Source organism: Leptodactylus fuscus, chromosome 1 (genome assembly GCF_031893055.1).
Source record: "Leptodactylus fuscus isolate aLepFus1 chromosome 1, aLepFus1.hap2, whole genome shotgun sequence".
Lineage (NCBI taxonomy): Eukaryota > Metazoa > Chordata > Amphibia > Anura > Leptodactylidae > Leptodactylus > Leptodactylus fuscus.
Genome location: NC_134265.1, coordinates 151549412 through 151561501, shown reverse-complemented (window position 1 = coordinate 151561501; position 12090 = coordinate 151549412). Strand labels below are relative to the sequence as shown.

At 38.9% G+C, this 12090-nt stretch overlaps 1 protein-coding gene across 1 annotated transcript; it reads left to right on the top strand.

The window, feature by feature from the left end:
* The first annotated feature begins 322 nt into the window (after positions 1-322).
* Positions 323-11121, top strand: LOC142209303 (annexin A1-like). Its single transcript, XM_075278257.1, has 13 exons — positions 323-384; positions 2220-2303; positions 4509-4599; positions 6170-6264; positions 6408-6521; positions 7428-7518; positions 8083-8162; positions 8312-8368; positions 8458-8551; positions 8979-9074; positions 9915-9973; positions 10072-10194; positions 10874-11121. The coding sequence occupies exons 2-13, from the start codon at positions 2235-2237 to the stop codon at positions 10934-10936; spliced, it is 1032 nt and encodes a 343-aa protein (XP_075134358.1). The 5' UTR covers positions 323-384; positions 2220-2234; the 3' UTR covers positions 10937-11121.
* Positions 11122-12090: the final 969 nt, after the last annotated feature.

Sequence of the window (12090 nt, the reverse complement as noted above, 5' to 3'; positions counted from 1 at the left end):
GTGGCAGGAAGCAGCTAACATAACATGTTAAAGATTGGTTACAAATGTATAAACACATGCATAACTGAGACATTACTCCAATATAAAGCCACTCCATGTGTTTTATTGTCGCTACTTCATAAGACATGTAGATATAACTTAGTTATGGCTGTGCTGCTCCTGTACTGACATATACTGCAAGTATCTACAAATGTCAGTCATTCTCTATGTTGTGAGTCTCCACTATTGCCTGAAGCCACTGTCTACTTGCCAACCAATCCTTGTGAGCTCTGCATTATGAGTGTTGCTAGGTGTGGTTTAGCAACTTCTTCATAAAAATCAGTTCAGTTTTGCCTTCTTCCACCTCCCAGCACATACATCTTCAGTCTCTTTCCACAGCAGAAGGTGGGTCTGAGGTTGACTACAGGTTTTAACTCTTTGTCTACTTTAACACTACAAGGAAACTAGAGATCTGTGTAGTCCTTAAATTGCTGCTTATTTAATATTATCTTCATTATATTATACTGTAGGTGTGACCATTGTCCTATGTGTACAAAGCTAATATAGTTAAACATATGGTCTAGAACAAGGATTGTGTGATTTGAAGGCAGCGACCAAACTGCTTGGTGTTTTATGTGCTGGACAAGCAAATGCAATCTCTTTATGGAAACATTAAACAGACTTGCCTGCAGTTTGCCAAGTTTCTATTAACGTTGTACTGCCTGGTAGGATATGCAAGTTTCTGTACTGTATGTCTGTGTCATTTCTGGAAGGAAGTGTAGCTTTGTATTTGTATCTGTGTGTTCATAATATGTTCATTTTTGGAAGGGGAAGGGGAAATGCCCTGAAAAAGGGGTAAACTTGTACTAGTTATAAAAGACTACAGGTTACTATTACAACACGGTCAGATGTAGAACCAGAATTTTGCACAGACTCTTATTTTGCTTTGTTCTCAGAGAAGTATGTATGGGAGGTGGTGCAGGGTGTGCCCCATCATTTAGTGCCGGAGGCAGGAGTGCTGCGACTAGTCACACAAACGTTGAGAAGTGACTTAGGGCATTAAGTACTAGCTTTAAGTCTCTCTAGGTCTGTAGGTGTCATTTAATGTGATCACCATCCTTACTAAGCCTTGAATAAGAATAATTCATATTAGAAATGCCCTAAAACCAAATACGTTTTTAAAGGTGTGTTTTGATTTTTTTGTTTTTTTTTTTAATTTTCGTTGGCCTTTCCTTAGGATAGGCCATTAATAATAAGCCGGGACATAATAGCTGCTGCTCACTCACTGGATAGCTTTAGGTACTGCAGAGATGTCTCATTAGGGCGGTTACTGAAATGGTCTAAAAGCAAAATTTGTATTTGCCCATGGCAACCAATCACAGCACAGCTTTCTGTATTTTGCTCCTGGAAAAAATGAAAGCTGCACTGTGATTGGTTACTATAGGCACCTAAAACCCTTCTCCTTTTAGGCTCAAGTCCCACGTTGCGTTTTTTTGTGTTGAGCCAAAGCCAAGTATGGATAGAAAAGGAATGGGAAATATATAGGAAGTTCTAAGGCTTGGTTCACACATCAGTATGCCATCCATCCGTTTGAATTCAGTTTGACACTTTAAAAAGGACTGATGCACATACTGATTGTATACCGACCCCGACCCCTTTTTAAGCTGATAGCAAACACTGTCCTTCCCCTAGAGGGCAGATAAGGAGATTAACAGTAGCAATTGTAATCAGAGTAGAGGTAAGAACATATAATAAATGTCCTTATCTCTACTCTGTTTACAATTTTCTACTTTTAAGGGTTGGTTCACACTAGCGCTTGTATTCCGTCCGTATGGAGACACCCTCACCCCCCTCCTGGACAGAATGCAATTGCAAGCGATGTGCTTGCAAAGGGGACGGACAGTGTTTGCTATCAGCATATAAAGGTGTCAGTATACAATCAGTATGTGTATCAGTCCATTTTAAAGTGTCAAACTGAATTCAAACGGACGGATGGCATACTGATGTGTGAACACAGCATTATACTTCTACCTCTTGCTCAATCAATTCCTGACTTTGGCTCAGAAACTGCAGTGAAATCTGCAATATGGTGAGAAAAAGGGGAATCACTGCTGATAGTTCCAGTATCTATGGACTAATAAAGATATCATTTTTCTTGTATTTTTATACTGTATACAATTAATCCCTAGAACCCCAGTGTGACTGATGTTGTATCCATACATGCTTGTCTTGTCTTTTAGAAACCGAACTTCATCATGGCTTTTATGCAATGTTTCCTTGCTCAAGCAAACTTTATGGGAGATGGAGGACCTGCCCCATGCACTGTAAGAATAGAAGAGGAGGGGGGGGGGGGAGTTGAGAAGAGTAAATTGCCAAATATGCATCATCTTTGTTTTACAATGTTTAAGTTTACTGGGCCTAAAATGTTATACATATTAACTAGTCTCACTATGAATAGCCACACAATACATACTTACATAAAGTAAGAGATCTGTTAGTTTTTGAAAATTATCTAAAATGGCTCTATCTGCAGAGTTTCATGTAAAACTAGTTTCTTGGTCTTCTGTCTGCACACATGCCTAAAACATTACTCATCACAAGTGAAGCAATACAAGCCACTCCCTGCTACATCTGAAATCCCAGCAATCTGCTCTTGGAGGCTTCTAGCAATGTCTATACTAGTTAGGATTAGCTGCTTAGCTCTAATATCGCTCTAATAAACACCAATGTTCCTATAATATTTTTGTAAATTCTGTAATGTGTTTGATCATCTTAGTGGATCAAATAAGAGTGTAAACAAAAGTTTAAGCAAATTACATCCTCTTACAAAGCAAGCTAACATTACAGGTGTTTCCCTTCATAGGAAGTAAAGGTGCAAATTCTGGTACAATACCTCCTAAAGTAAAAGCTGCGGTCCTAAGTCCCCCTTTTTTCCTGGAGAGGATTGCTTCCTCCCTGATCATGGGCAGGCAATTGCAACTCTGCTCCTTCATACCTATACTGCAGCTGTTCTCCATCTCAGCAATGTGTGGCCAGTAGTAAGGCCCGGTTCATATCTGCACATGGGTTTCCGTTTGGGGAGTTCACTTAGGGACCCCCCAAAGGGAAACATAATCCACATAAAAAAGCAGTTATCTTAGGAAACCTGTGGACCCCATAGACTATAATGGGCTCCGTGTGGTTTCTGCACGAAAAATGCAGGGAGAAAAGTGCCAACCTAACTTTTTGTATCAGCCCTCACATTTTTCTAGATCTCTGCTTTCTTATGTTGGATAAAAATGGCTGCACAGTTTACCAAGCAGATGTCTGCTGTGACTATAAGGAGCTATGCATGGGCGTAACAACCATTGTAGCGGCTGCCACAGGGCCTGGGACATTAGGGGGCCTGGCAACAGCCACTACCGCTGTTTGTTTTTTTTTTTTTGTTTGTTTGTTTTTTTTTCAAATTCCTGAAAAGACTCCAGAGTATAATATTTGTTCATGGGTGTCCACAATAGGACATAATACTATGTGCAAGGGCCACTATGGGGAATCATACTGCGTGTGCAGGGGCCACTATGGGCATAATAGTGCGTGTGGGGATGGAGGGGGGAGTCGGTCCGTCGGGATGGGGGGGAAATGTCAAAAGTTCGCCACGGGGCCCCGCCATTCCTAGTTACGCCACTGGAGCTGTGCACCTGTGAACCATCACATGACCATGGACTGCTTTTCATCTACTGGAAGTAAGCAGAATGAATTACAGCAAGCAGAGATCATGAGGAATGGATAACTTTTCATCACAAAAATATTTGCTGAAACTGCTCAACCCTTTAAATATCCATAATATACCATAGCAATTACACCTCGTAGTGGGGGGAGGATCTCAATTAACTTATGTGGCTTGGTTCTGTGGCCTCTTTATCTTCGTGATCAACACCACGATTTTGGGGGTGTAAACCTGGCAGACCGTTTTATGGTCTATGGGTCCACAGGTAACCGTTTTTTAAGCAGATAGTGTTTCCATTTTTCGAGTCCCCAAGTAGACCTGAAGAACGGAAACCCGAACGCTAGTGTGAACCTAGCATAAGATGTCACTGCCAAATCATGCTACCTGAAAGTCCCTTCCCCAGGGTTTGGCTTGAAAAATCTAGATTAGCAATTTTGGGTATCGCACTATGGTTATGAACATATTCCCTTTTATACATTTTGTATGAAAATCCTCTGTAAACAAAAAAAGTTTCATTTAACATCCTGAATTTTCACTAGCTTACTTACTATAAGCGGCCATTGCGGTTTTCCTGCAGTGCTTTTCACAAAAACATTTCCTTTGCAAACTTTGTTTCAATTATACCTATAGGGAAACCGCCAGCATTTCCAGAGGTATAACTGACATGCTGCGGTTTCTGCAATGGTTTTGGAAATCGCAGTGTATCTGCTTCATGTATTTTACCGCAATGTGTGGATGGGATTTGCTACTTTGCATTGACTGTAAAATGTCGCAGTTTATGGCACATGGGGCCTCAACCTTAGGCTTAATCTTTACTCTACAGGCTGAGGAGTCAGGACCAACTCTTAAAGCAACTTCTGGATACAATCCTGCTCAAGATGCTGCAGATTTAGAGAAGGCGATTAAAACTAAAGGTAGTGTATTTATAGAATCCGTCTTGTGTTAAAATTATCCAGTGTAGTAATAGCAGAGCAAATAAGACTTGCATAAACCTTCTCCACACACTTTTCAAAAAACTCTGCTCCTGAGTACACCTGACTCTTAGGCTGAGCCCCACGTTGCAGAAACGCAGCTCTTTTTTGTTGCAGATTTTGCTATGATTTTTTGAGTCAAAGCCAGAAGTGGATTGAGAGGAAGGCAATGGTATAAATACTGTACTTCCTAAATACTTCCCATTCCTTTTGTAGCCATTCTTGGCTTTGGCTTAAAAAAACCACAGCAAAATCTGCAACAAAAAAATCTGCGTTTCTGCAACATGGGGCCTCAGCCTTAAGCTACATGTAGGGTGTATTCTCTGTAAGCTTCTCCTTGTCAAAATAGAACAAAAAACTGAAAAGTGTGCTAATCTGAAAATAAACCTGTCTACATGCTACAATGCTCTTACATATTAAAGGGGCTCTATCAGCAAAATTTTGCTGTATGAGCCCCACATATGCATGAATAGCCTTTAAAAAGGCTATTCAGGCACTGCTAATCTTATTTTAAACCCCCGTCCGGTTTTAAAATAAAACTATAAAAAGATATATGTAAATCATACCTGAACGTGCGCGGTGATTCACGATCCGACGTCCTCTTCTGGCACACCTACCTTTTCTTTCTTCTTGCAGCAACGCCCTCTGGTCCTGGCTCTTCCATGCCATCAGCGTTCTCTTCTTCCGACGTGATGGCTTCAAATCCTGCGCCTGCGTAGTAGTGCTTCCCTCCGGAGCGCTACTGCGCAGGCTTCTGCGCCATTTTTAGCAATGGCAGTTCGTGAGCGTACTGCGCATGCACAGTACACTCGTGAAGTTGTAAGGGGAACTGAGCGCCGAAGCCTGCGCAGTAGCACTCCGGAGGGAAGCACTACTACGCAGGCGTGGGATTTGAAGCCATCATACCAGAAGAAGAGGATGCTGAAGGTGTGGAAGAGCCAGGACCAGCGGGCATCGCTGCAAGAAGAAAGAAGAGGTAGGCGTGCCAGAAGATGACACCGGATCGTGCACAACCGCCCAGTGTGCACATTCAGGTATGATTTACATATGTTTTTATAGTTTAAAACGGGACGGGGGTTTAAAATAAGATTAGTGGTGCCTGAATAGCCTTTTTAAAGGCTATTCACGCATATGTGGGGCTCATACAGCAAAATTTTTCTGATGGAGCCCCTTTAAAGGTTTGTTATTAGACTATGGTGTGTACGTGTTTATAGGGGGTCCATGCTGCATTTAAAACAGAGCTTCACCTTCCCTGCATAAACCCTTTAAATACAATTCTGTCTACCTGTAGTCATTTCTGCCTCATACTGATGCCATATTGTGTTCAATATACAGTATAAACCATATGCAGTATACTTCTAAAACCCTCTAGTGGTGGCTGAAGGCAAGTACAATTATATTGAATTGTAATGCTGTACAAGTGACTTTTGACTTCTATATTTGTTTTTCAGTATGGTATTCATAGATAAATATTAATGTTCATCACTTTTATTATATATATTTTTTATTACAGGTGTTGATGAAGGTACCATTATTGATATCTTGACTAAAAGAACCAACCCTGAACGTCAGCAAATTAAAGCTGCTTATCAGCAGCAAACAGGCAAGGTAGGAACAATACACTTCCTGAGGAAGGAAACCTTTGTAGCTTCATATTATGAAACTAAAGGTTTTATTAGTTGAATATCCAGATTGTACAAATATATAATATATTTAATGCTTGTTCTGTTTGACCACCTTTTAATTTCTAGTCTTTGGACGATGCATTTAAAAAAGCCCTCTCAAGTCACCTGGAGGAGGTTGTTTTGGGCCTAATGAAAACCCCTGCTCAGTTTGATGCCCATAACTTGAAGTGTGCTGTCAAGGTAAAATATTATACTCTGTTGTCTTTCTCAAAGAGGACCTTTCACCATCCTTTTTATTCTAGCCCTCACTGTTCCTTGAGCAATCGATGAATCAATGCAGTTAGTGGATGGGTATGGGCTAGAGCTGACATGGGTGGGGGTGAGTCACAGCTGTGACCTTGTCAAGTCAGAAGTGACCAGCATCAGAGCTCTGTGCCCTTACCTGATAGTGGGTGTTAGAGAAAAAATTCCAAGTGGCATTGGAGTTGGTAGAGGTGGTGAAAAGTCATCTCTAAGGCTCATAAATGTATTGGCTCCCTTTCCATTTCAGATGCTTTTTCTGTCACTTCTATTACCACAATAGCAAAAACCACCTTCAGCTACCAGTCCCTCTGTGGGCTTTAAACCTGTGCATTGCAAAAGTCACCACATACAGCTCTCTGCAGTGGCATTTAGTTCCACTGGGAATCTGTTCCTTTTGGGACAGAAATACTGATTTGGCAATTAAATCCATATCATGATTAAAAGACTTTATAACTGAGTCGTTCATGATGTTAAGGATGCCGCCCTCTAGAGGGTGGTGTACAGAGTGCACTCTGTTCTCCTAATTCCATCCAGGAGAATAGATTTGCATATTTTTTACCCATAATCCGTAGCGGAGCAGGAATGACTTGTAAGTCTCCGTACTGCCTATGTAGGCACACACTCTCCCTGATGTGGACGAGTGTCCCCCTACCCCTGCTTTGGTGAGTAAACCCACTAATACTGCTCATGTGGCCCTGGCCTAAGATACTGCTGTCTTGAAATTCTCAGTTGTTTTATTTTTTGCCATGACTGGATGGAAGCCACAGCCTAAGATATTAGAATACAGTAGGTATTATAAAAGAGAAATATAAAGTTACTGGACATTTGTAAAAACTTTTTCAGGGTCTTGGAACAGATGAAGATGCATTGATTGAAATTCTAGTATCCAGAAACAATCATGAACTCAGAGAAATTAACAAAGTTTACAAAGAAGGTAAATTGCTTTTAATCTGAAAGGAATTGGTCAACCCATCTATGACAGTTTTCTTGTGTGGATGGAGATTATTTATAATTTTTTTTTTCTGGGATAAGGATATGTTCACTCTTATTTAACTGTTTAATTGCTGCAGGAAAATTGCTGTATCCATAACACAAAAAAAGCTCCGATCCGTTGATCCCTGATGCCATGATTATTAAAGTGCATCATGTTGGTTGGTCTTCAAAGATAGCTGCTTAACTGGCATAACTCCCTACCTTTTGTGATAATGTGACACAAATCCATGTTTACAAAAACCACTTAGCTATTGATGCACATCTTGACAGGGTCTCCCACTGTGGTACTTACCAGACCTGTGTGGCATCTGCAACATGACAAGGAATGCACATTCATCTTAGAATGACATGTTAATGGCCATATACCTCATAATGTCCAGCCATGAGGGCACGTTAAGAACTACACATCTGTACCAATGTATACCTTTTTTTTTTTTTTTTTTTTTTTTTTTTTTTTTCTTCACAAAATCTACTTATGTACCTGACTTCTCTCCTTTTACTTCAGAATTTAAAAAGGAACTTGCAAAAGATGTGGCTTCTGATACATCTGGAGACTTCCAGAAAGCTCTTCTTGCCCTTATCAAGGTAGTGTAATATAGAGATCAGTGTGTCAGTAATTTTCTTCTTTGGTTGTGTAATATGTAACCACCAATTACATAGGCTACGCATGAAGAACATGAGTTGGTCTAGACAGTGATGTAAATAACAAACAGATGTCTTTCACTGTCATTTAGGGTGAACGCTCTGAAACAACCACAGTAAATGAGGAGCAAGTTGACAATGATGCGAGGGTAAGGATTTAGCTGCGAATATATTTCTAGAAATATTTCTATATTAAGTTTAGGAATGCTATAAAAACTATATAATGTTTCAATCATAGGCACTATATGAAGCGGGAGAAAAACGAAAAGGAACTGATGTGGCTACATTCATCTCCATTCTAACTTCAAGGAGTATTCCACATCTCCGCGCAGGTAAAGTGTGTGTGTGTGTGTGTGTGTGTGTGTGTGTGTTTCCTCATATTGTACATAGAGATATAAGACAAACATGACAGCAAGGAAACAGAAAAATCATACAGAATACCATGTTCCCTCTTTATGGGTCACATAATGACCAGTGTATTCCTATACAGGATCAACTAGCGAAAACTAAAGAACTGAAAGGAATACTAAACATAAATAGAAAATTTACATACATAGAGATACATAGACATCTATATTTCTATACAAAATACACCCTCTTTGAATTCTGCTTATCATATCCGGGCATAATAAACTTCTGATCCTTTTAGCAGGCCTTAAAACTAGGACCTCATACGAACAATGTAGTAATATTGTATAACCATTTAACAGATACTGTGCAATAGATGAATTTAACTATTTATATGTATTTCATTTTCAGTGTTCGCAAGATACTGCAGATATAGCAAAAATGATATGGCTAAGGCTCTTGATCTGGAGTTAAAAGGAGACATTGAAAACTGTCTGATTTCACTTGGTAAGCAGTATTTTTTTTTTTTTTTTTTTTTACGGTTTATGGCTTTAAAATAAAAATAGATTACTGTTTTAAGTAGTTGCTTTTATAGGAAACTGTAAAGTTGGTATGCAAGCTATATACACAATTTGAGGAAGACTTGCTTAGAACATAACCCGCTTGTATTTTTAGGTACTGGTCAGGCAACACAACTCCTAGGCTAGTATTGGGTGTGGATTTAAAATTGAAGGCACTCCAAAAGGTTATGCTTCTAAGGCCCCATTCCCACTGAGTAACGCGCCGCTCACTCTGACATGTAGGAAATATAAAAAAAAAAAACCACTTGATAGTCTTCAGTAGTTGATACCTTTTTAATGGCTAATATTGTAATCTGTCATCATTATTAGTTAGCCATTAAAAAGGTATCAACTACTGAAGACTATCAAGTGTTTTTTTTTTTTTTGTTTTTTTTAATTTCCTACCCACTGGCTAACACTGTACAAGAACAAACATTTTCCTTATACGTAAACACGTGTCAGAGTGAGCACTTCAAAACAGATCCCATTGACTTCAATGGGTGCCGTCTTACGTGTGCTACACATTGAAATCAATGGGAGGATTTTTAACCTTTTTAATAAGAAGTAGGTTATTATTCAATCGCTTGAGATAACATTTTAGGTGGTGGTCTGCTTGGTCTGGCATGTGCGTGGCTAGGCTGCTGAGCCTAGGAGTGGAATGCATGAATTTAAGATGAATCACAGTATTTGCTATATTGCAACCAATTGTTAATACTTTATAATTATTTAAAGAGAATATCACGGCCCATTTATTTATTTTTTAACATTCAGTTATGTTCATTTGCAGTAAAATGTATAGTAAGCAAACCCGCTTATTTTGCTGAGAGATTCTACCTGGCAATGAAGGTATGTTTAAGTTCCCACTTAAATTTATTAGTATATTACTTGCTTTTTTTTTGTGCGCTGGCTTAGTTTAACCACTGATGTGCCCATTTTGTTCATAGGGCTCAGGAACAAAAAATAAGAATCTCATTAGGCTGCTGGTGTCTCGCTGTGAAATTGACCTCAAAGAAATCAAAACTCACTATAAGAGGCTTTATGGAAAATCCCTGCGCAAAGCAATTATGGTATGGAAAAAATATATAATATGACTGCGTGCTTATTAGGAAAGATCTTTATGTATTGTTCCAGTAGGGCTGTGTAAGTATACTATAGCGTGTTATGGCTTTTCTCAGAATTTAGGGAGTCTTCACACAGAGTAAATACTAAGGTATATCGGTAGAGTATTTAGATCTTGGGTTAGATGACTGAAGAGTCAGCAATATAAACAAACCTCATTAGTTTTCAAGCATACTTCTGGAACATCCAGATTATTGTGTGTGTGTATATATGTATATATATGTATGTGTATATATATATATATATATATATATATATCTTTCTTTTTTTTTTTTTTTTTTTGGGGGGGTGGTGAAATCTGGTAATGGGAGTGGGAATGGTTCACTCTTACTATAAATCTCTAAAAGCTAAATTCTCAGCAAAGCCTGCATGGTATAATTTCCTATACTCTGCAAAGTGGCCTCTTCGAGACCAAGATGTGTCAGATGGAGTACTAATGATGGGGGAGGGGTGCTTTTATGCAACATATGACTTTAGCCTAAAGCAGTAACCTGTCCTTCTGTTATGTAAACCACTGACTGTAATGTAAAAAAAACTGAGGGTTTTTTTTTGTAATACATATCTGTTATGTAACAATCTTTGTTGTCTTGCCTAATTTTATATATTTTTTTGTCTCTCCCCCTTCAGGAGGAAAAGCTGAAAGGAGACTATGAGACAATTGTCATGGCATTGTGTGGACCTGACGACTAAATTACCTGGCTTTATTTTCATGAGGTCAATATGCGTTTCCAATGTCATTTCTCTAGAAAACTTGGAGTGATAAATCATGTAAACTACCTATTTTACATTTGCAGCTACACCATTCTTCTCAAATTCACCTAAAACAAATGACTAACAAATTTAGTATCTAACAATAAACCTGAACATTTATAGACCATGCTTGTTTAATGTATCATATTCTGTTTGAATTTTTATCAAATGGTGTAAGAAAGTAAAGCTAAACTGAAGATGTATGCTTCACCTAAATTTACAAAAAGAGCCTTGTCATAGATCAGGCGGGGATTTGCACCCAATTAGTTTTGCACAAGGTGCCGCCATGTTGAAAACGTGTGACTGCTTTGTCTTCCTGTTGCTTTTCAAGAAACTCTTCTCTTGGCCAGTCCTTCTGACTCTAGGTTCACACTAGCACCAAAGTCTGTTGTTTGCGTCTCCCAGTGGAGAGCAGGACCACAAAAAATGCTGTTTCACATTAGACAGGTTTTTACAGTGATTATTGTTGGTTCACTTCAAAGCCACAGTTCATTTTGGTTAGTTTCTTTATGCCAATGTTTGTAAGACTACAGTAGGAATAGGTCCAAAACAAATCTTTAAGGCTGGAAAACTGACATATGCCCATCTGCTCTATTCTCATTAAATGTACAACCAGGGGAGGGCAAAAAAGTTGCTAGCAGTCACCGTTCCTCGTTTTATGGGAACAATTCAATCCCAACTCCAAACTGGCAATCAGAATGAATCTTTGAGTCAATGTCCCAAAGACACTTGGTGCTCTCAAGACAACATCCAGGCTGCTTTTGAACTATTCTAAAGAACTCCCTAAGGGAAGGTAAATGTTTAACACTATAAATTATTAACCCCACAATGTGTTTAAATGTCACATTATAGCCAATAGATTTATTCTAGATGATGATGATTGGATTTACCAGCTAGTCAAACTTTAACAAATGGAAATAGCCTGTCTCTTTGATCAACTTCCTAAGTTTCTGTTGTCTGCAACCCCCAAATCCATCATTTTATTGTTCCAAGAATGGAGTCCTGAGCAAATATAACATTTAGCGTTTATTAAAGATACATAAAAGAAAGTGTCTGTGAACTAATAATAAACTTTATTTATATAGCGCCAAGAT

Coding starts and splice junctions, on each gene's coding strand:
- LOC142209303 (XM_075278257.1), top strand. CDS start 2,235: ATGGCTTTTATGCAATGTTTCCTTGCTCAAGCAAACTTTATGGGAGAT. Junction 6,265..6,407: donor ATCAGCAGCAAACAGGCAAG/GTAGGAACAATA, acceptor TTTAATTTCTAG/TCTTTGGACGATGCATTTAA. Junction 8,369..8,457: donor AAGTTGACAATGATGCGAGG/GTAAGGATTTAG, acceptor TTTCAATCATAG/GCACTATATGAAGCGGGAGA.